The sequence below is a fragment of the Cyanistes caeruleus genome, chromosome Z (genome assembly GCF_971803275.1).
Source record: "Cyanistes caeruleus chromosome Z, bCyaCae1.hap1.1, whole genome shotgun sequence".
NCBI classification, from domain to species: domain Eukaryota; kingdom Metazoa; phylum Chordata; class Aves; order Passeriformes; family Paridae; genus Cyanistes; species Cyanistes caeruleus.
This window is the reverse complement of record NC_141732.1, coordinates 57,187,585-57,210,794: the sequence shown is the minus strand read 5'-3', so window position 1 is coordinate 57,210,794 and position 23,210 is coordinate 57,187,585. Positions and strand designations below refer to the sequence as shown.

The window sequence follows — 23,210 nt, the reverse complement described above, 5'->3', positions numbered from 1 at the left end:
AAAGGACGGTCATAAAATCAAACATCCCCTTTGCAGACAGTACTCTTGCATGAGCTGGAAAATGTTTCAATTCACATGTAGCTTAACTTTTCTCTGTTGATGACACAGCTGAAGAGACTCATGTGTTTTGTTTAGTCCATCATCTGTTTAAAATAACCTATATTTGGAAATGTGTTTCCGATTTAGTCATGGAAATATCAGAATATAAATAACTCAGCTTTTTTTTTTTTGTATTTTAAAGCTACCACATTTGATCTGTTGATGCTTTTTGGGTGTCCAAAAAGCACAAATGCATTTAACTTAATATTGTTGCTGTTGTGCTTCAGTTTTGGGGGTTTCTGGGTTGTTTTTTTTTGTATTTTTGTGTGTATGGTGGTTTGGGGGTTTTTCTGTTAGTATGTGTTTGTTGGTTTTTTTTGGTGGTGGTGGGCTTTTTCCTGTAAATATTAAGTTCTTATGGAGCCATAGTTTATTATGTAAATTTCCACTGGCTTTTGAGATTCATGGATCATTTTACTTTGCAGCAGTATGTTTTTCACACTGACTTAGACTACACCCTTCTGTTGATAACGTACTCCTGCAGTGCAGTCATATACTGAAAGACCAGGTGTCTATTTTGTGTAGCTATGTACCATAAAAATATGAATCCCAGATGGCTAACTGAAGAACTTTGCCTCTGACAACCGTAGGAACTTTTACCTATCTTTTTTTCACAGTCACTTAAACTCATTTATTAACTTGTTCCATGTTTACTTTTTACTATGTGTCAAACTTCTATTACAGGCACTAAAGATGAGATACATAGAGAACCATTGTAAAATAACTAGTTAAGGCAAAAGCACTGTTTTTTTGCATAGTGGGTAGTGTAGTATCTTGTGAATAAAAAATAAAAATATTCTGGCTATCACACCTGGTATTCATTGCAGAGAACATATCTTTATTTCAATATAGCAGAGCAAAAAATCATCCCCATTTATTAATCTGATGTACACTAAATAACTGCATTTGTTACACAGATGATAAATATTTTGCAGATAAATTTATAAACACTTCCACATTTTATAGATTTATACTGTACACAGTCATCCTACACAGAGCATGCCCTTTCACAAATATACAGACAGCTTTCCTCAGAGGACTTAATCAAAACACTTGGTCAAACATTTTGGAAGCTGGTAATTTGACGCAGAGGAGGGTACTGCAAAGATGAGTTCACAATTGTACCAGCTGGACTTGAAATGAAAAATTCAGAACTCCAAAAGAGAGAATTTATCAAGGCACACACATGCAAACACATATATACAATAGTGATGACTGTAACCTGCTTTCCAGGCGCACACAGCAGAAAAGGAAACAAAGAAAGAAAAAAACAGAGAGGTCAGGACCATTGCCAAGATCTTGATGCAGATTAGCAGATCTGAAGTTGAATTCCCGTGTAAAAAATGGCAATTCAACTTTAAAGTAGCTTCTTACCCTTATATACAATATGTACACGTTACCTTGCATTGAGAGATGGAGATTGTCAGAAACGGTCAGGATTTTCTTGACAACATATGCCCACTGACATACCTGTGTGTTTGTACACCAAAGACTGTTTGAAAATGGTATAGCCAGTTGGCTCAGAGCAGTTGGAAATCCGAGTGGAAGTTTAGAAGCAGAAGCTGGGAACAGAAAATAACTGAAAAAAACCCCTAGAAAAGAATACATGTTTTCCTTCTGTTGCTTAGCATTGGAAAATGATAACAGGTTTTTAAGAAGACCAGTAGCCTGACAATACCAATAAATTGCAGTGAAAGTAAAAAAATAACAAGTTTTTAAGAAAATTGGTAGCCTTACAATCCAAATAAGTTACAGTGAAGGCCAAGAGGCCTCTACTTCCTGTACCTCATCTTTGATACCTGACTTCTGCACATACGTTATTATACTGCAATGGAAATTGACTGCTTAAAAAACATCTAGTTTTTTACAGTATATTCCTACATATATTTGAGGCCAAGTATGAGATACAATTTAGTTGTGACAATGCTGTGCAGCTGAAGGTAATACAGTATTTTTTTTTAATTCGGGCTTTTTATACAATATTCTGTAGAAAATGGTTAAAATAAGTAGCCAGTTGATTTACTTAACTTGCAGCATTGCTATTAAAATTCTTTTAATGCTTGTGAAACTCTACATTCATAGGAAAAAGCCAGGCTAAAATTATTCACCTTTAAAAAAGGGCTGAAAAAAATGCATTTCTTTCACAATAGCAATTCCAGCATGGCAGCGTACACAGACACATACTTAATATTTTTGAAAGACAAAGCTGGGATCCTGATCCTAAAAAACTTCTTCACTGATTTAAACAGGGATCAGATTACACATACAAAGCTTCTCTCATGTAACACTTTGTAGGATCCTAAACCACTTGGAGGACAATAAATGCAGGCAGACACAAGCAACTTGCGGCATTTTAAAAATTCTTATAAATGAGCTAGCTTTCCTACAGTGCTAATTTCATTGCCTGCTCTCTTTTTTTTTTTTTGTAAATGTCAATATAGTCTTTCATTTCATTAGTGAGGCACTAAAGGAATTAGTCTCCATATTGGTAGCAGGAAGAAACAGGAAAGTGCTAAAAGGTTTGTCCAAAAGAGATGATGGAAGGTTGTGATTTTAAGTAGCTCTTCAAATATTATCCTTTTTTTTTCCAAGCCATTGATTTTAATCTATGTTTACACATTTCTGTATATCAGATAGTATTATCTACTGCTGCTATAGATTTGAACAACAATTTTCTACTTAAAACTGCCTGTTCATGATCACAATTAGAAACTATATGCTATGGTTTCAGTCATTACATATGTTTTCTCCTTGGAAAGACCTTCTCCCGTCCAAAAGAAATACCATGTAAGCCTGGCTACCTTTTGTCTCCTCCCAAAGGTTTGGTATGCACTAGTATTTAGTTTAACGACTCACAGGAGACATGGGGATAAAAAGGACCAGCAAGCTGCATGGGTTGGTTTGTTTGTTTTAATCTTATTATAGAGCTGGCTTTCCTATAGCAAATATACATTCCTTCCTGAGAAAGGAATACGCCCTTTCTTCTGCTTTCTTCCTTCTGCAGCATAAGTGCGTGTCCACTGCCAGAGGAAGAATACTGCAGAGAGTGAACATCCTGAAAAGAGCAAAGAAGACATGTAGCAGATGCCAGAGCTTTTGGAAGAGCTCTTTCTGTCACTGGTCTGTGGGTATGTGCTGACATTTTCACCCTGGATTGGCTTGATTTATAGTATGCATGACTTTATATGGCACTAATTACTGTAGAAGATCTTCATGGGTGTTAATCATTAATTGAAGAACACCCTGGCAATGGCTCTGGTCTTTCAGGCTGGTCAAAAATTGCTGATAAGAACAGTAGCAAATAATTTTTTAACCACATCACTAGAACAACAGCAGCCATATAAGCAAAAACAATGAAAAACATACAATACAGAAAATCACAGACATTTTCTCATACATTACACAGAAGTTAGCATGTTGATATCCCCATGGACCATTTTGAAGGCCTTTTGGTTGAATAAGACAAAATTCATAGCTTTTAGGAGTTATGTATAATCTGAGAGTGCTGTTTCTCCTAGTCACTGGAACACCAGTGCCTTTGCATGATGTGCTGCTTTGCTGTTTGGCACAGTGTGATGGGGCAGGTGGGTGGGGTGGGCAGGCAGGGGAAGGCAACAGCTAAGTCAGAGCTCATTTTTCAGACCATTTTAGGAATCCCCGTCTGATGACTGGAAGCTAATGGCTAATTGAGATGACTCTTGGCATCCCAACAGTTTTGCACATGAATAAGTAAAGGTTTCTGCACAAGGAATGGAGCAGAATGTTATTTGTGTTCAAAGAATAATGCACAATGAAGAAAGCAACACTGTCACGGAGAAAGAGACGAGAACATGGTTTGTAAATTTAACATTCACCTGTGTTACAGAGGTGTGTCCATATGTGTGTATACTCATATATGTCTGCACATGTGTTCACTTCTAACTGTGTACTATTTCTTTACAATATACAGTATTATATAGCTTCAGGCTAGGACTTGAAGAAAACATCTGAAAAAATAAAAATAATTGAGGCCTATACCTTGAACTATTACTCTTCACTGTTTACATTTAAATTGATTCCATTTCATTATTTTTCTCAACCCTCTTCTTTTGAAGGATCACCTTTTAGCTGGGTAAGACAGACCCATGTAAGATTCACAAAATATTTTTATCACATAGCCAGTGGGGGATGGGCATACATATGGTCATACAAGGCAGACATTAAGAGGATAGAAGACATGTCTTATAGATAAGATTACATGCAGAATTTTACAAGAGAAGTGCTAGCCGACAACTCTAGTGCTTGGCAACAAATGAAACTGGAACAGCACATACGACACTGGACTCTTGCAGAGTACTCTACTGGCAATGAGCTATGTGCTGTCCTCTAACACTCAAGTGGTTTAAGCTTGCTTCATCACAACTACTGGTGAAAACTGAATGGCAAGTTGTTGATGTCCAAAATTAGAAAGTAGAAAACTAAGCAAAAAACCATATTCTTAGGATCCAAGAGAAATGAGTTTAGGAGGTTAGCTGTGGAAAGACTGCTGAAAGTGCCTGCCAGCTCCTTCTCACTTTCTCTCTTACTTGTGGACTCATGTGTCTGGCTACAACTCAAATGTGCTGATGGCCACAGTAGGGGCAAGGTCTCCACAAATCATCTTGGTTATGTGGCATTAAAATGTATATTCATGAGTATCCTGCCTGGAAAGAACAATACTTTCATGTCAGGTCATCCTCACCCAAATACTTCTGTTGTTAAGTAATCCCCAATCTTTGGTTATCGGACTGTGTGCTGGTCCAAAGCGAGCAATACGTTCTAGATCTTTGTCAAAGAGAATAGATTGTTTGCCCTAGAGAGCACTGTACCTTTCCCTAAGTGTTTTGGTCCTATTAAATATAACTAGTGTGCATGTTGTGGGACGAGACTGCTGAAAACTACTGCTTTGTTAATTGTGAGTTCCCCAGGATGTATTCAAAGGCCTAAAACTCCATATTACAGGCCAGCATCTATGTATATAATTCAACAAAATAAGAAAAGTAAATAAATCAGGTCAAATTTATCTTTTTTTTTTTTTTCTGCTTTGTACATACCAAGCCAGTGCATTAAAAAACAGGCCCTGAAAATGGATGAAATTCTTATAACAATCTTCTACAGCTAGACTGGGACTAAATGTTGGAGGGTCCTTCCTTTGCAGGAGGAAATAGGAAATTTACTCTAAAAAAAAAAAAAAATATATATATATATATCTCCAGCTAATGAGAGCAAATGCAAATATATTTTGCAGCACTTGTTGAAATTACTAGAAGAAAGCAAATGAACCTGATAGAAGAACATGGACTAGTTGTAGACTATGTGAGGTTAAATGAAGGTGAGATCTGCAAGGAGCATTATAAGTTGATGCTTTCTATTTAATTCAGGTTTTGAACAAAGTTCCAGATTTCTGGCTAACATGTCTCTTCTAATTCCACATCATTGCCTGAACCATGTCTTAGCTTGAAAGTACAAGCAAAGGTCTGTATTTTCATGCTGTGTTTTCTCAACTAGCAGCATTTGAAAGTACTAATGCAGGCAAATACATAATATTTTACAGTAAGTTTAATGAACAAGAAGGCAGGAAATAACAGAAAAGCAGTCTCTCAGATGTGTTTTCTTCTGGAATATGATTACTGAACATGTGTTTTCTTTCAAAACACCAGAGGAAGCAGAGAATTTCTGTTTTCACTTCTTGTGTCTTTGACCCCCTGAGAGCAAGGATTCATTTTTTAACATTGTGATTGAAATTTCAATTGCATTTCCAGGTTATTAAACAGGAAACATGGCTTGTAGGCTGTATTAGCATGATATCATCTTGTTTAGGTAAGGAGGTGCGACTGGATATAAACAGCTTTCTCTGACTAATGAAGATTAATTTAAAACTCAGAATGGGGAAGAGAACTAAAGGCTAGCACACAGAGGCTGTCCATATGAGTGACAGAGGACTATATTACTTTGCTGAGAATTGGTATCCACCATTGTGCCTCGAGAGCAGTTACTCAAAGATAAAGCTCCATAGTGGTAGAAAAAAGAATACAGAATATAACTACCTCTGAATGGAGCTGAGCTAGGTGCACAGGAAAGATGATTCCTTCAATTCAGAAGGTCATCAGGGGCCTTTCTGAGAGGACACCTCTCCTTGTATTAGGTCAGCCTTCTCGAAAGGTAGGGAAACGTGGAGTCTGGCTGTCTCAAAAGGTGAGATTCACAAACAGAAGGACTTCTAAGGCTGCATTCCATATTGTTTTATAAAGTTATAACTGAAACAAAAAAGATATATAACAAAATTTCTTACTGAATGTTCCTGGGAAGTCAGAATTGGGTGAAAGAGTTTTGACTCTCTTTAAGGCTGGTCCCCTAGTAAGAAAAGTAATTTGGGATGGAATGCATGGAATGGCAGGAAGAGAAAGCAAGCAGAGCTTGAGTTAGCAACCTTAACTTTGACCCATATTCCTAAAACGATAAAGGAGGACTAGATTACTAGAGCCATCAGGAAGGAGGGCTAACTCTTTTTCATCAGTGCCCAACTTTTCTAGTACACAACTCTGTAGGAGAACTGGTTAAAATCAAGCATAGAGGAAGAAGGTTTCCCAGTACCTCACTCATTACCAATCCTATTTGGCACTCCTCTGTGAACACCTATTCCTGGTTCCCTTCCCAGGAGCCTGTACTCAACAACCAGTGCAAAGGTTGCCAAATGTCGTAGTGCAAACTTCCAAGCAACAGGGTGGCAGCATGGGTATAATCAAGTTGGCTAAAGCATACTAACATGATGAATAAGATGGTTTCAAGAAATTAGAGTCTGCCAAGTTGAGGTCTACTATTAGACAAACTTTAAGAGTAAAACTACTTTGAATAAAATTTCCTTGCCAAAAATGAAAACATGCGGTCTCTTTTCTGGACAGTTTCCAGATTTCAAAAGAGTTGATCATCATGGTTAACAGCATTCTAAATGCTGTGAGTGGTCAGTGTTTTCAGGGGCCATTGTGTTTTTTGTCATTGCTGCTGCTGGGATGAGCTTTTCATCTGCAAAGAAAATTCCTAGATGTTATATCCTACTTCAGTTTAGACTGACATGGATCTCTAGCTAGCAGTCAGTCAGTTCTGTGACATAAAAATAAGCAGTTTTGATTACATATGTTTTAGAACTGTAAAACACAAAAGTGATCAAGTTTGCTTCTCTCTGGTGTATTAGGAATGTAGCCATGCCACTAGGTGCTTCTTTGTGTGACATGTAAGTGAATAGACATAGAAAGGAAGTGCAGGTCCTTCCATTTAATATTTATTACCTGTGATTGCTTTGGAGGCTGCAAGACAAGACAGATTTGTTGAAGACTGGTTAAATTACTTTTGCTTATAATGTGAGTAACATTTGTTTCCAGATCTCCATAGACTTCTGTCGCAGTCTGTGGATTTCACCTATCTCACCAAATTATTTATAGCATGAAATTGCATTCATTTTTTTGTCTTTATGAGAGAAATCTTTACTGTGCTCAATCAAAAATTATTGATTGTTCAAACAACTTTAATAGTGGCTTGCACACCAGCTCAAATCTGTTGATCCAGCTAGCTTACCATCTAGGAAAATTCTAACTTTAGGTTTTGTTTCCTGTGTTGGAATTGTTCTCGGGTTTTTTCTTTCACTTACTTATTCTCCCAGATCCTACCCACTATTCTTTTTTCTTTTTTTCTACCAGAGAATATTTTAATTCTGGACCATGCAGAGTCCATTTTTTAAAATCTCTGCTAATTCCTGTTGTTGCAATATTCCATTTCATCCAGACTTAATCACAGACCTATGATGCAGGCAGGATTTACAATAAGAACAACACCGAAATCAACATTAAATCATCTGAAATCATGCCATGAGATTTTTAGTGTTAAACTTGAATCATAGCCCTCAAAATCTGAATCTTATTTTTCTGTGACCCATTTCCTTCAAGCTGGTCAGAAGGTATGAAGTCTTGTATCTGAGTGTTATGGGAATTACATGCAGAGATGGAAGGAATATACTACTGCAAGAGGACAGTGCATAGCAACACAAAGCAATACTTTACCATTGTTGTGATTGTTTACTCCAAATATGTACAGAGGCTTCAGATTTCAAAGTAACTTGTGCGGTATGTGCAAGGAGTTGAACATGTGCTACTAAGGAATTGCACAGAGAAAAAGGGCTCAAATACAATATTAATTGTAGAAAACAGCCTTAAAATAACATAAAGGCTATGACTAGTGGACAAAAGCCACAGATGCAAAACTAAGGCCAGAATTTTGTTCCAGAACTTAGTGAAAAAGAATTCTTCTTCATTTATTAGCATAGTTTAGAAATTTAAGAGACATGTCTAAGTCAGATTTAAACATAAAATATTTCATCTCAAATATCTTCATTTTAACCCTCCAAAATAAACACACTTGCTAAACTTACTTTTTTCTTACTACAGCATATTTAAATGGTCAACATAAAAAAAATGCCCCCTAGTTTTCCATACTCATGCTTTTTTAATTCTGTCAATTTTCTCATTTCATAGGAGAAAATAACACCTTGGGCTAACATTTTTTCTGCTACAATGTGTAGCAGAGACATTTGTTAGTAACTGAATATGTCACTTCTAGAATCAGTAGCTTAAACGGTGAATTATAAATGTGTTGAATCATCTTCTTATGTAGACTTTAACTGATTATTTTAATATGACAAAGATGATGACTTAAGAAGATGGCAGGGTCAGATATTACTGCCCAAAACCAAGTTCACATCTAAGAGCAAGAGAAAAATCAATGAAAAAAACTCTAGCTTACTATATGGTGACCTTATTTGAGAGCTTAGTTCCTTGGCAGTGATTCATTTACCTAATAAATGCTGTCAGACAAAATCAGAAAAAAAATAGTGAATAAAATTTTCCACATGTTTTATAGAAAATTTGTTATTTGACACTTGAATCTGCAGACAGTTTATCAGCTGTCTTAGCTGCACTGAAAGCAATGCCACTTTCTGCCATCAGAAACATTCCTCTTTTCTTTGATAATTTTATAAATGTATCTGTATTACATTGGTAATGCTGATATTTTAGAGATCCCATAACCTTTTGCATACCATTAGGACTGATGGGGAATTTTGCAGTAATCAGAACGGTCCACAGCATAGAAGAAATGTATTTACTACCATTTGCTTTCCATCTATGCACTTGGTCTAATGAAAACATTACCACTCCCTGCAGCCTTGCCATAGCTGATTTCTTAGCAGCTTTTCAAAGAGACATGTAAAAATATTAAGTGGTCAGACATTTCTGGAACTATTAAAAATTAGCTGAGAAAATGGTTTTGTTAAAAAGTGTAGAAAATATGAAAAAAAAAAGGCCTTTACATATATAAATTCCACTCTGAAAGTATCTTCCCTATCATATAGTTCAATGGCCTGATTCTAACTTTAGTCATACTAACAACAAAACTATTTGCATTCATTCATTCCTGGAACAAGACAAATTCACTGTTTTAAATGAAAAAATATCCCAGATGCCACAAGTGAGAATAAAACAAAATTTTTCTGGAACATCAGAGGCAAAAAGTGAAAATGTTAATTTTTGTTATTCTCTCTGCTGCATACTTGTATGGACTTCTAAACTCCCTGCAGTAGCTGTTGCCTTCTCCCCAGCCAGTATGGGGTGTAGTTGGTAATCTTTACTTGGACTGAATCTGCCTAAAAATGTTTCCCAAGAAAGAGTCTTTGCCACGAGTTTTTGCCACCTAAGCACAGCTGCAGAAGGTCACTGTTCCCAGTACTGATGTGATCAGTTGAGTTTCCTGATAAATGCTGCATGCATTGATACATTAACATTCCCTGCACCAATACTGCTAAGTAATTGACTTGCATGTCTGTACTGTTATAAAGCTCACAATGCCATGGCCAAATTTAGCGTGTGTTTTTGAAATAATCTGACTGCTTGCATTTTAATTATCTAATTATCAGTATGGTTTTTACCTTCCTGGGTATGTCACCAAAACTGTTTTAAGAGGTAGCTTTGCACTTTGAAGTGAAATGGGTTTGAATAGCAAGGTATGCAAGCAAACAAAAGCGAAATTTAAAACTTTCATGCAGAGGTTGTTAAATCTCTGCTATTCTAAAGTATCCTTTGAGTTTGATTTCTGACATTTGAGCACTCTACTGTGTGTTGAAAATCTGAAGCCTTTGCACTATCAGTCAGGAGAATTGACATTTGTACAAAGAGGGAAATAAATAGTGAATGTTTCTTCCAGTTACATCAACACCTGGGTTCTTGTATCAGGAAGCCGAAGTCCTACCAGACCTCCACATACAAGAACAGTAGAAGCAAGGAGAATAGGGATTGCTTTGGTGATACCAACAAGGGAACCGAATATTAGGTTTCCAAGTACAGCTGCAGCTTTGCATAGTGCATTCAAAAAGCCAAAGCCTGTTGCCCTAGAAGAGAAAAAAGAAGAAAGTTAAAATATAGGTGAAGGAGTAATGCCTTTGAGACACATCTTCAGTGTCTCAATAAATCAGTACAGCCCAAATATCTTAAATAAAATTTATGCCAATAAGGATTCTGTGCTCATATTCTGTGCTCTTATTTAAAATGAGAAATTACAGCTCAGCTGCTACAGTATTTCATTGAGGTAATTCATTCTTCTGCCTCAGGGAACAAAATCTGAAATGAACGACTGAACAGGTGAGTTTGCACCTCTAGAGTTGAACATGGAACTTGCTAATGGAAATTCAGTAAGACTTAAATGGCTACAGTAGGAGCTCCCGAAAGAGAACTGCTTCGCCATCTGTGTGATGATTATTGAACAGAAATAAAGGCTGATCATCTTAGGGTACTGAATTAAAATGGAACTTCTTACAGGTGATACATGTTGAAACAGATTTTCTTTAAACGCTAATGAGACCTCCAGTATTAATGACTGTTCATCTCTTAGAGCCAAAGAAGATAGGGTATATAAAAACCTGTCGGGTGAATGAGATATCCGAGAAACTTTGGACAAAAGGAAAAGGAAATAGATTGCCAACAGAAAGTGTGACATAGGTAATTCAGGTGGAGTCTTGCATTGCAGTGGTGTGATCTTAGTAGTCTGAAGTATTTTAATTATTTTGTAACTCTTGCATAGATGTATTATGCAAACTGCCATAATTTAAATTGTGTTTTGACATGACCGTATGATTCATTGATGCAAGAATAAACTTGCCCTACAAAAAGTTTCCTAAGAAAGGTATCTGTATAATGGTAGAATCTGTAATGCTTCTCAGCTGTCTTAGAAATTAGAGACAAAGTCTATGAGGAGCTCATGCTGTTTCTTCTGGGATTAAAAAAATAATAAAAAAAAAAAGAATCAAGACGGCAGTTGTTCTAGCTTTCAGAAAATATTTCTTGCTTGCACTGCAATTAAAAGCCCCAGTCCAAACAACAGGAATTAAGAGAAATGCTAGTGATCTAAGTGACTTAAAATGCACTCTACTTATTCTACTGAAGCACCTGTGAGGGAAAGGAAGAGTTCTTTTGCTCAGATATAGACTGAATTCCCAGGAAATTTGAAAAGCTTCTGCTGGAGCTACTAAAGAGGAGCCCAGAGAACTGAAGTAAGAACAATTGACCCCAGCTAAGAGCAAGGATATACTGTCTCAGTGCTCTTCACAGAACAGATTTTTGATTTTGAAAATGGCAAACGATGCTATCAAGGCATGAGAGGTCCTCTGAACAAGATCTGAACAAGATTCCGAATGTGCCATTTTGAAATAATAGTGTATTTCCTGTCAAATTCTTAAATCAGTTAAAAGAATATCTGCAGAATATCTTAATATGAATTAAGACATGTAACATACTAATTAATACACCTTCAAATAGTTGCTTTTCTGTCACTTTAAATGTTTATTTTCTACTGTTGCAGACCAAAGTCAGTTTCTTATCTGAAATGTTATAAAAGTAAATTCAGAGGAGTTGATAACATCCTAGTGACAGCTTTTTGTATTATGTGTCTTTTCTGAATCTGGGACAAAACACAAATTACTTTTTTTTTAACTGGGTGATTATATATTTATTTATTATTAGTTTGTCAGTATGTCTCTTGCACTCCCCAGCAGTTTTTTAATTTCTTTGTAATGTCTGATATTTAGCCAAAAAATTACTGTTTTGTCTGAAGTAAACACAATTCCTCTTTGTGTAAAGTATGGCATTCATCCAGACAATGCATGACATTAAGTATTGGCAGTATCTAAAGAAAAGGAGACAGGTAATTTCTATGGCAGAGTAGAAACTACCCAAAAATCTGTGGAAAAAAGTGGAAGAGACCTAGATATGTCTCTTATATGTTCAAAGTTATTATTTACTTGTTTTGTATATATATTTGATTGAACTTGCAGTACTTTCACAAAATACATAGTGCTAAAGAAACCTAATCATGCACATCCTGGACATAACAATTTTGAAAATTACATGTTCTGCCTTGCAGCAATCCAGACCCCTAAGGGCCAGAGAGCACATTGCTGAGAGCAGCAGATGAGGACACTTTGGATAAGTGCTGCCTTTGAAGATTTCTGACAGAGAAAAAGTCACTGCAGCTCCTTGAAAATACTTTCCTCAGAGAAGAAACAAGCAAGTTAAAACATGCCCATTCTAAGCATGACCTTTGGAGGAATGGGTCTGAAGGAAGACCATGAGATAACACTGAAGGAAGCAGAGAAGAGCCATTCTACTGGGGTGAACTTCCAAAGCTAATGGGAAAACAAGCAAATGTCTGCTATGGAAACATCTGGGCTCCAGGAACATAAAGAGCCCAGAATATCTGGAGGAATATGACCCAGGATAGGGTGTAACTATTGAGAAGGAAAGAGCACCAGACTGATGGATGTTGTAGGGTTCATAAAATCATGGGGTGGGTAAGGTTGAAAGGGGCCACAGTCAGTCACCAAAGCTCAAACAGTCAAAAGCTCATCTTAGCCCAGCAGGTCTGTCCCCAGACTTCACTGGTTATTCTTCCTGAGGTGCAGGACCCGGCATTTGCCTTTGCTGAATTACAGACAGCTCTTCCCTGCCCATCTCTCCTGTCAAGGTCCGTCTGCAAAGGAGAGCTGCAAAAAGCATGCGTGTCTTTGAGGTTCCTGAAGAGGAAAGGACTCTGTTAAAATAGACTGTATTGCAAGCAGGTAGAAAGAGGTTAAAGACATCACATCCGAACTTGAAACCCAAGCTGATGTGATAGGATAACAAGAGATTGCAGCTTTTATGAAGAACTCAAGGGAAGAAGGAAAGGAAAAGAGTCAGAATGGTTCTAATATCAGCCTCATTTATGCACAGAAAGTACTTCTAAAGTTATGGTGGTGACTGGTTGTGATCAGAGACTGCACATAAATATGATTTTCTTGGTTGCCAATGCTGATGTAAAATCAGACTTAACTCCAAATAACAGTAGCAGAAAAAAACCCCAAAACATAGAGAAACTAGACACCTAGTCAATCAACAGCCTCAGTAAAATCAGAGATACCAGAACTCCCCAAAGAATACATAGATCCAGCTAAAACAAATTTGGATAGATACAGGCAGGAAATATTTAGAAAAGCAATAGCACAAAACATATGGGGATATTTTACTTATGGTTAGTGTTGTTTTATACACTAGGTATAAAGGTAAGCTGTTCCACAGATGTTAGCTGCTTATATCAACTATTATGACAGTGGTCTGAATACAATTTTCTGAGCAATTTGAACCATTTCTTTTCATGTTCTGGTCTCTACAGATGCCACTGTTTTTTGGATCTATTATTGATTATGTACTCAGCATTACTTTACTGAGTTTTAAAGTCATTTTGTAATACATACAAATACATACTTCTGTCTGAACAAAATTAAGGGATTTTTTTCTGCACTGAAAAACCAGTTCTATTTGTAAAATGGACTTACAGAATTTTGCTGATTGTAAGGAGGTTTTATTAGTCTAATCCCATTAGTGTTATCAAATTATAAACAAATAAAAGTAAGAAAAAATAAGCTCATTTTGCTACCCTTAGTTGTCCTGATAATTAAAAAATGAATAACCCAGAAGAAGCTCAATCTTTTAATCTTTAAGCAGATTTCAGGCATGTCCTTTTGCCTAAAATAAGCACATAATTGGCATGAACAATAAGATTTTAACAGGCTTAAGTAAATTGTTGTTGCGCCCTGCACCTGAAAAGCATTGTCACTGTTTAATCTTATGCCTTCATACCCTTCAATTTTAATACTGTGTTTGAATGTGTTTGTACTTATAGTTGGAACAAGGTGTTCAAACCATTATGGAGCTCAAGGGGTAGAAAATTCAGACTGCTTGTTTTTTTAAACATCCTTTTTAGAACAGTGTTTGGGATTCAAACCCTTTAAAATCTGTATACATTCAGGCTTTTATAATTAACTGTTGTGAATCCAGGGAAATAAAAATAGCCAGGAAATAAATATGCTGCAAATAGCACATGTATATGACTATTGTCAGGCAGTGTTAGGCAGTGCTATATAGTATAGTCTCTGCTACAATGTTTGAGGGAAGTGCAAGAGTGTCAGCAAATGATCAAATTCATATGATGTATCATCTTACCATTGTGAACAAATTAAGTGAAAAATTCCAAGTATACACCATTCATGTATACACCAATTTTCTTTGCATTGATCAATTATTGGACAAACATTTGCACAAAAATTCATGAGTAATCCTCATTACTGCTCAAGGGAGACCAGCTGTAAGTAGCAAGAATTCCTTGTCCAGCTAGAGAGTTCACCTAAGTCTTTCAGGCACATCAGTAAGAAAATTCTGGCTAATCAGTTTGGGCTTGTCTTAAAAAAAACCCAACCCAGATACAGATTTTAGTACTGATAGGAGAAAAATATATGCGTCTTTTATAAAAATGTCAGGATAAGGAGAAAGCTGGATGTTACTGAAAAGGAATTTTCCCTGATGTATTTTACTTCTGCTGCTGAGAAAGCTGGGGCAAAGAAAAATGCTTAGCTTCCTTTCATCCAAGGTCCACATAAAAATGGCAAGAGTCCAAACAGTTAAAAATAGAGGGATTATCCCAGCCTTTAGATTAAAAGAGCTTGTTTCCTGATTGCCACATATGTTCTTTCTTAGACCAGGTGCTTGTATTCCTACATAAAATACTTCAGATGCACTTCTTCACTGCTGATAAAATATCTAAAACTTCATTGTCCTGTGGCAGAGTGCTACTAAATATGTAGCAAAAATATTTGTTCTCTTTCTTGCCAAAGCTATTTACAAGAATAAGTTACAACAAAATTTTGTTGGAATTGATAATACGGAAAGCATTAAAATAGAGTTTCCAAATGTCCTGTGGACAATTTTCTGATGTCCTAATATTTTATATTCTTTTAAAATGTTAGTACAGAAATACGTATCATGGCCTGATCAATTATAGTGCTTAGTGTGCAATTAAAACCGTGGAATTTGCCTCTCTTCCTTGGATTACTGCAAAAGGCATAGGTGTGGCAGGTCATGCCTTAAAAACATTAACATTTCAGCAAAAGGCAGCTGAGCAATATCCACAGGATGAGAGTAGAAAATAGCTGTCAGAAGATCTACAGTTAAGTCAATTACTGCTATTATGACTCTAAAGAATAGGAAGTTTCTCTTCTGTCATCCACACCAATACAAACTTGGACATAGGATACTGTCAGAATTTTATTTATTGCTCTGGGCATAGATCCTAAGGGTTAAAGAAGAAGTGAAAAAATTAAGTATCATGAACTGAATATAGGAGTCTTATATTTCTTAAGTATGGCCAAACCCTTACGAAATTTTTTCAGAGGCATTGAAAAAAGGCAAAACAGGATGACTTAATTTTATAGCTCACCTTGAATTCTAAGTATTCCTGGCCAAGATTCAAACACAGATCTATGATAGACATAGTAAAATGATGAATTCTTGGTTATCTGATGCAATCTGATTTATTGTCTATGTGGGAGATGATCTATTTCTATTCCACTTTCTGTGTAAGTTATGGTTATTTGTAGTACCATCTCTCTGATGGGAATCTTGGCTTATAATGCTGATGCTTCCCAAGTTCACCAGAAGATAGGTACCATTTATATGAAAACTGCATTTTAAAGTAATAAAAATGGCTCAATGCCCCTTCTTCAGAGAACTTAAGCTTTCTTTATTCTTACTTATATTACAGGCAGAGCTGAGAAAGTGTGCAGTGTTATTGCAGGCCCCTTGGGCACGCACATTACAACGCAAGCCATAATTACCTCATCACACAATATTTCTTTTTCCACATCACTCTGCCAGTGCAGAGAACAAAGAGGGCTTGAGGGTAAAATATAGATGCACTGAAGAAAACTTAGTTTCCCTCATCTGCTGTAGAAGTTGGAAGCTGCACTGTGAATAAGACTGAGGACTGCAACATGAGAAAACAGTTTCATGATTAAGAGAGTGGAGTGCTGTCAGAAGAAAGAATGAAATCCCAAATTCTGTTGCAGAATTTGCATATGAAGCAAGCAAGTCACATAAAGTTAAAAAAATGGTCTTTAAGCATGCCTTTCATATTTTCAGCTGAGCACTTCAGATTTATGTTGCTGGAGTGCTGGGCACCTAGAGCAGTATTGAAGTTACACTTCCAGCCCGTTCCTTCCAAAATGCTCAGTGACTGGAATTTTTGGTGTCACACACTCCAGCCTACAGATTTCCTCTCCTGATGGACAGCAGAGTCCATTAAGAAGATAAGGTAAAAGACAAGAGAAGACAAAAAAGAAAATATAAGTTATTTACATTCTTGAGCTGTGATATTTTACTTGCTTATTGGAAATAACTAGTTTATATCCAGATATCATGTCTGTCTTTTAAAAGTAGTGTATTGAAAAGTTCAGAAAGTGGTACTGTATTATCAAAAAATTATTCATTATTTCATAAGTATCATCTAGAAGACAGAAACCCACTTATGACACTATAATATTAGTTATGTTATTTTCCATTTAAATGCTACTTCATCATCTACCTGAGAAACATTTGAAATCTCTATGTCCTCTAATATCTATTACAGCAGTTGTACAAACAAGCTGAGGTTTTATGAAGAACGTGAAAACAAAAGCTGACCTAAAATAGCATAAAATTTGGAACAAGAAAGTAGGACAAACTATGTAGTTACCTCATTTCCAGGGATCACTAAACTAAAATGTAAATATGTAGAAGAGTGTGAATTCATACAGAATCCAAATCTGTCAAGATATTGAAGCAACCCTAACTGATGAAGAAGAAACTGAAATGTGTGCTCTGTATCACATAGACTGCCAAACTGTTCTCCACACTCCTACTGGAAAAAAGCCAGTATGATCCCTAAATTCCTAGAGTACGATTTATGAAACACCTTTCATATTGTACTGCACAACACCAGCAAAGCCCCTGCAGTTCAGCAACTGGCTGGTCTCCAGGAGGAGGAAAAGGAGGGGCTGCCCAGTCCTGTTGTGCATGGTAGCATGAGCTGACCTCCCTCCACCCACCTTTCTTCGAGCCCAACCTCCAGCTACCCTTTTGCTGTGCATTTCTGGTCATTTCACTGATAGGCTGTAAGGAAGCAGTATTTAGCACTGACAGAGTGAGCAAGGATTTTGTGATTATATTCCCTTTACAGGAGAATCTGGAAGCCAGTTTCAGGACCAGATTCACTCTGGATGCAGCTTTGTAGCAAAAGAGAGCATCATCTTAAGTAGGAAGGATTTCATATGCAAAAACGGATCAGGAAGCTTCGTGTTCCACATATGCTGAGAAAGGCTGTTCAGCCCTACAGTGACTTGGAAAAGCTGGAAATTCCTAGCAAACTGTGGCAAGCTGTGCCTGGTTATGGAGATCACAGGAGTCTGAGAAGGAAACCCAGGATTATCAGAGGTGAGCAGTGCTGGTTGTTAAATTGCAGCTAGTCTGGATAAAAAAAATATCAGAGAAAAATTCTCACAAGCAACTTATTTGAGTCCCTGAAGGTATAAATTTTCAAAAAGTTATACAAAACAAGAAGTAGCTTTGCTCCAGTCTAAAAAAAAAAGCTCAGATTGGCAGTTTGCTTATAACCAAGATGGCAAAAACTAGCAGTCATGGTTCCATCACTATCAGAGCTTCTGGGAAAAAAGTCTCATATAACATATGTCACCAATGTCTTTCCAGGCACAGGTAGATTCACCCACCAGCCTTTTTGTAGTGGTAATACAAAGAGACAAGTTATTTCTCTGATTTGTTGTTAAAAACAGCTCAGTTTCAATTCAGTTTCTGTTTCCAGACAGTTATTCCTGCATACTAAAGATTTTTAGAGAAAAGATGAGTCAGAAATTGCTATAATCCCAAAGCTAGCAGAAACTATTAAAAACAACTATTAGCTACAACTAAACATGCCTTAACATCTGTATAGATATATATATAAATATCAGTTACATTCTTTATAGCATTCCTAGTAATGATTTTATTTTTCTGTTAACACCAATGACTTTTCCAATTCTTTTTCTTTACTACTTTACTTTAGGAAAACATATGTGGCTGCTACATTCAGGAATGCCCAAAAGATGGTAATTTCTACAGAATATTTATTAGAATTATATCATAGGATTTGGATGGTGGAAGAATTCTTGCCGGAAGAGCAATTTCCTGCGGTGTAATAAAAATACTAGCACTTAGTATAAAGGCCTAGTGCTTGGGATTACTAAATAGCCTGGTATTGTTATTTGATATAATTACAGCTGTGGACATCAATTTCTTGTCTGAAGAAGCACATAATTTTAAAATGACAATGAAAGGAATACAGAGAAGCTAGTCTACACTTTTCTATATCTCTTCATGGACAACATTAAAGACGGTGGAACTTCTTTCCAAAAAATTACACTTGCCACCAAGGCATCATGCATTTACAAACTGGAAATATTTTTCACTTCATTTCAAACATCCAGTGAATGACATAATAATTATCACTGCAACAGGAGAAAGGACACAATGTCCTTTGTTAGGAATCTGGGTATTTTTACATATTTTTTAGGGATTTGCGAGGGGGGGAAAAATATTCAAGGCTATTCAAGATAATGCAGCTTTTACATCTTTGCACTCCCCATGAAACAGAATATGACTCAACAGTTCTGCCTTAAGTCCATTAAATGACATAAGGTCAGGATTAAAAAGTGCCCTGTATCTGAAAAAAACCCAACCCATGTCATCTAGGGGAAATGCAGGATTTGAAAATTGTCCTGACATTTCTTGCAAGACCCCTGAAGAGTCAAGAGTTATGCCCAAGATAATTTTTACCCACTTAATGTACACTCCAAGTGGCCCTGCATACAAATTCATGGCAGACTGATTAGCAGCTGAGGGTGGTTCAGACAATGATTTTTATCTTGATTCCCACCATTTCACAGACAAATACAGCTGTATTGCTGGTTTGGACCAACTGCTGCCTTCATATACAGTTAAACTATGGGAAACTCAAAAATATTCCATCATTGTTTTCAGAAATATTACTCATTATCTGTGTTTTTTTAATGAGAGTAGCTGCTAGTTCTTCTGTTTTCAAATAAAACTACATTTATGGTATTTTCCTGATTAGGTGATACTTGATGCAAAATCCCTCATTGTTTCCCTTTGCTTTTCATAAGAAAAATTATTCATTTGGACCTCTCAAAACATAACTACCTTGGCAAGGCTCATACAAAATAATTTCTCTTTGCCATTTCCGCTGGTACATTGAGGTTAGGGGAGGTATATCTGCACATACCTTCTGTCTGTAGGATACAGCTCCACAGTAATGACATCTAGAGAGTTCCATGCTGAGATGGTGAGGCCGTTGTACAGGCACAGCATACCTATCATCATGGATTCACTGGTCCCAAACCACAGGAAGAAACAGCTGATGCCAGAAAGAACCATGGAACCACCTAGGTACAAGGCAGGTGATGCAAATATATAAAGAAAACATGGAGTTGTATTTAAAGAATAACCTTTGTTTTGTCTAATATTTCTGTGCACATAGTGTAGCTAAATAAGTGACCCAAATACTTGAATTAAACACCAAAGAGACCTCCTCTACTGGTAAGGCCAGACAGAAAGACAAATGTTGAAGGATGGAGGTCGCAGGAAAAAAATACAATTCCTCATGTATCAGAATACATCACAAAGTATTCAGCTGGAAGCCACTTTGAATTCCCAAAGCAAGATGCCCGAGGAAAACTTCCCTCACATTATTCTTTGCTCATCATCTTTTGCAAGTAGATGAAACCTGTTCATGTATTATAATAAAAACACCATATTTATTTTATTGTATTTATATAGAGATACTGCCCTAGAAAATTAAGATGATGAACTACCTCATAGTTACTCAATTAAATTGAAAACAAATTTCTCATTTTTGACAATCCACAGGAGATAACTTTCAACTGTCTTCCTATGCAAAATTGATAACATAGAAAGAACAGCTGATACTTTCCAGGAGCTGCTCCACAAGCTGAGGGTCACCTGTGCATACTTTGCTTTCCTTTCAGCTGGAGCAGAGATAAACCACCAGTCACCAGTCTCCAAAATCACATTCTAAATGCCTAGATTATGGTCTTGTAATATCTGTGTGGATGAGCAAGTAGAGGTGGCTGCAGATGCCTTTTTTCCCTAGAGTTTCTAAACTGGGGGCTTTTAAAAACAGTACTTATGATGCCACATAAATGATTCATCTGCAGAGAGAATGTTTTCCAATTCTCTGAGCCAAATTCCTTGAAAAGAGGATGTGTTACTTTTTACATTCCCTGTACCAAAGTGAATCCCATACCTAGCATCGTTAACCGTCCTATTCTATCCATCAGGAGGGCGGACACAATATTTCCTGGTAACACTGCCAAAGTTCCAAGGAAATTAACAAAGTAGATCCAGTAGGCACTGTAGTCATCATCAAAAGAAATCTGGCATCCTGTCCTGATGTGAAAAAATGTGCAATTTATCAATTCACTGTCAACAAATTTATACTGCTCGAGATCTGTGGAAAGAAGAAAAAGAATTGTTTCAGCTAGCAGCCAACTCCATATGCAACTTTTGATTAAAAACATTTCAACTTCAAGCAACTGCAATGACAACTTGGAGCTTTCACAGCTTTGCAAAAAGGGGACTAGTTACTGCTGTTAATTTTGATAGTTTTTTCTCTTACCAGAAAAATTTTCAAAGCTCTTGAAAAGGACCAGCTAAAGCCTGGAAATAGGAAGTTATACCACTGTAATTTACCCTGCTTGGATTGTATTTGGTTAAGGCCTTTCAGCACCAGCTGGTCTTGCACAAAATGTACTAGGGATTCACAAGTTTCTTTGACTCTGTCTTTCTCAGTATCAGGCCTATTTCCTGTATCAGTATCAGGCCTGATGAGACTGTCCATTGTGTTCAATTTGGTTTGATTTCCTTTAAGTGAAATATTCCTGTGGAATTCAGTTTAAACTCATTTTCGTTTCTGAGAAGTCCTCATGGTCTCCAGCTTGTCCATGGATGAGTTACTTACTCTTTGTAGTTAATTTTTCTGCCAGTACCAATCTTTTTTTTTTCCTGTTCCTCTTGTCAGCCTTATAAACCTGAACCTTCCTTCCACATAAAGGTCTTTGCTTGCTCTGAAACCTAGGTCTATTACTGTTATGACTGCTGTAGTTACAGGAAAGTGGGAAGAAGTGCCCCATCTTTCCAACAAGATTAGTTGGCCATGTTCTACTTTCAGTTATGTTTTATTAATCTGGAGGAAAAGAAATTCTTCTGTTGAAACATATGAAAATATGGATTTCACGTTACTTAGGAGATTGGGAATGATTAAAGACTAGGTAATTTGAATCCTAAATTCAGATTCCCCTGCCACAGCAAGGACAGTGAACAACATATTTCACCAGTCCCTTTTATACGATATAAAAATACAGTAGTTAAATCTACCAGTAAAATAATAAATGTATTTTCTTCTCTCCAGACTGACTCTCTTTAAAGATAGTTGATATCAAAGATTAAAAAAAAGGTCTTTTATTATGTGAATAAAATAAATAATTTATTATCTGAGTCAATATTAGGCCTGCACCATCTCTTGTGCAGTGAAATACTTTCACTTATCTCTTGTAGCAAGCTGGCTGCTTAAGCTGGCAGCTTTTTATATATTATTATGACTTACAGGAGGACTTCTTGTATGTATTATTAGAAAACCAGAAATAATCAATATAAGATGAGGACATGCAGATGACCAATGGGCATTTGAGGCTCTTTCTCATACCTGTGTTGTAGAAGGTGGTGTTCACAAAAGTACAATTCCTGAAGTATGTGTTCAGTGAAGTAATGTCTTCAAAAACACAGTTCTTAAAGAGTGAATCTTCAAAGGTTACTGATTTAAACTTCATCATAATAAACCTGCCCAATACAAAGAATTGCTGTCAATCTACCTTCATAGTTTTGAATAAAAACAAATAGAGCTATTTCGATCTAAAAAAATCTCAAACCCAGTAACAATGATTCCTTTGATGCATTTTACAGTTATGATTAATGATTAGTTAATTCTAGAATACTATTGTTCAGAAGAAGAATTAGTAACACATATAGTTCCACATAGTTACTGGACCAAACTGGTAATGTGATTTATTTGATAATATTTCTGTTGTTACTTGTCTTTAATCATCAATCAGAACCAATGTTATGACATCCATGAAGCAGCCTTGTAAAATCACAGTTGCTAATAATTTGACAATACACCTGTAAACAAGGAGTTAATGCTTCAGATATTCAGTCCCTGGGAGTAAACAAGCACAGACTAATACCAAGAAGCTGAAAAGAAAAAAGTTTAAAAACAATCTTGATTTGTCAGAGGAACACACTAGTTAGGCTCAAATGCAAAACATACTGGTGCTGAAAGTTGTTTTCACAAAATGGTTATAACATGAATAAAAAGTTACATTGCCAGTTACAGAGCTAGACATCTAACTATATGTATGTTCTCATTAATCCTTTGCCTATGGATGCTATTTTGGTTATAATTACTGTGTAATTAAAGCTGCCATAAGGAATTTGCTGGTAGCTTTTTTAAAATTTCTGAACATCCTTCTTCCTACAGACACTCATTTAACACAAGGTTTTATCAAA

At 36.4% G+C, this 23,210-nt stretch overlaps 1 protein-coding gene across 1 annotated transcript in view; it reads right to left on the bottom strand.

Moving 5' to 3' along the window:
• Positions 1-8,166: 8,166 nt before the first annotated feature.
• Positions 8,167-23,210, bottom strand: part of SV2C (synaptic vesicle glycoprotein 2C) — a 108,950-nt gene continuing 93,906 nt past the window's right edge. Inside the window, exons 10-13 of the mRNA XM_023943653.2 lie at positions 22,351-22,484; positions 20,893-21,096; positions 19,852-20,011; positions 8,167-10,549 (exon numbers count right to left, since the gene is read on the bottom strand). Coding sequence (XP_023799421.1) covers positions 10,366-10,549; positions 19,852-20,011; positions 20,893-21,096; positions 22,351-22,484 — 682 coding nt within the window. The 3' untranslated portion in view covers positions 8,167-10,365. The remainder of the gene's footprint in view (positions 10,550-19,851; positions 20,012-20,892; positions 21,097-22,350; positions 22,485-23,210) is intronic.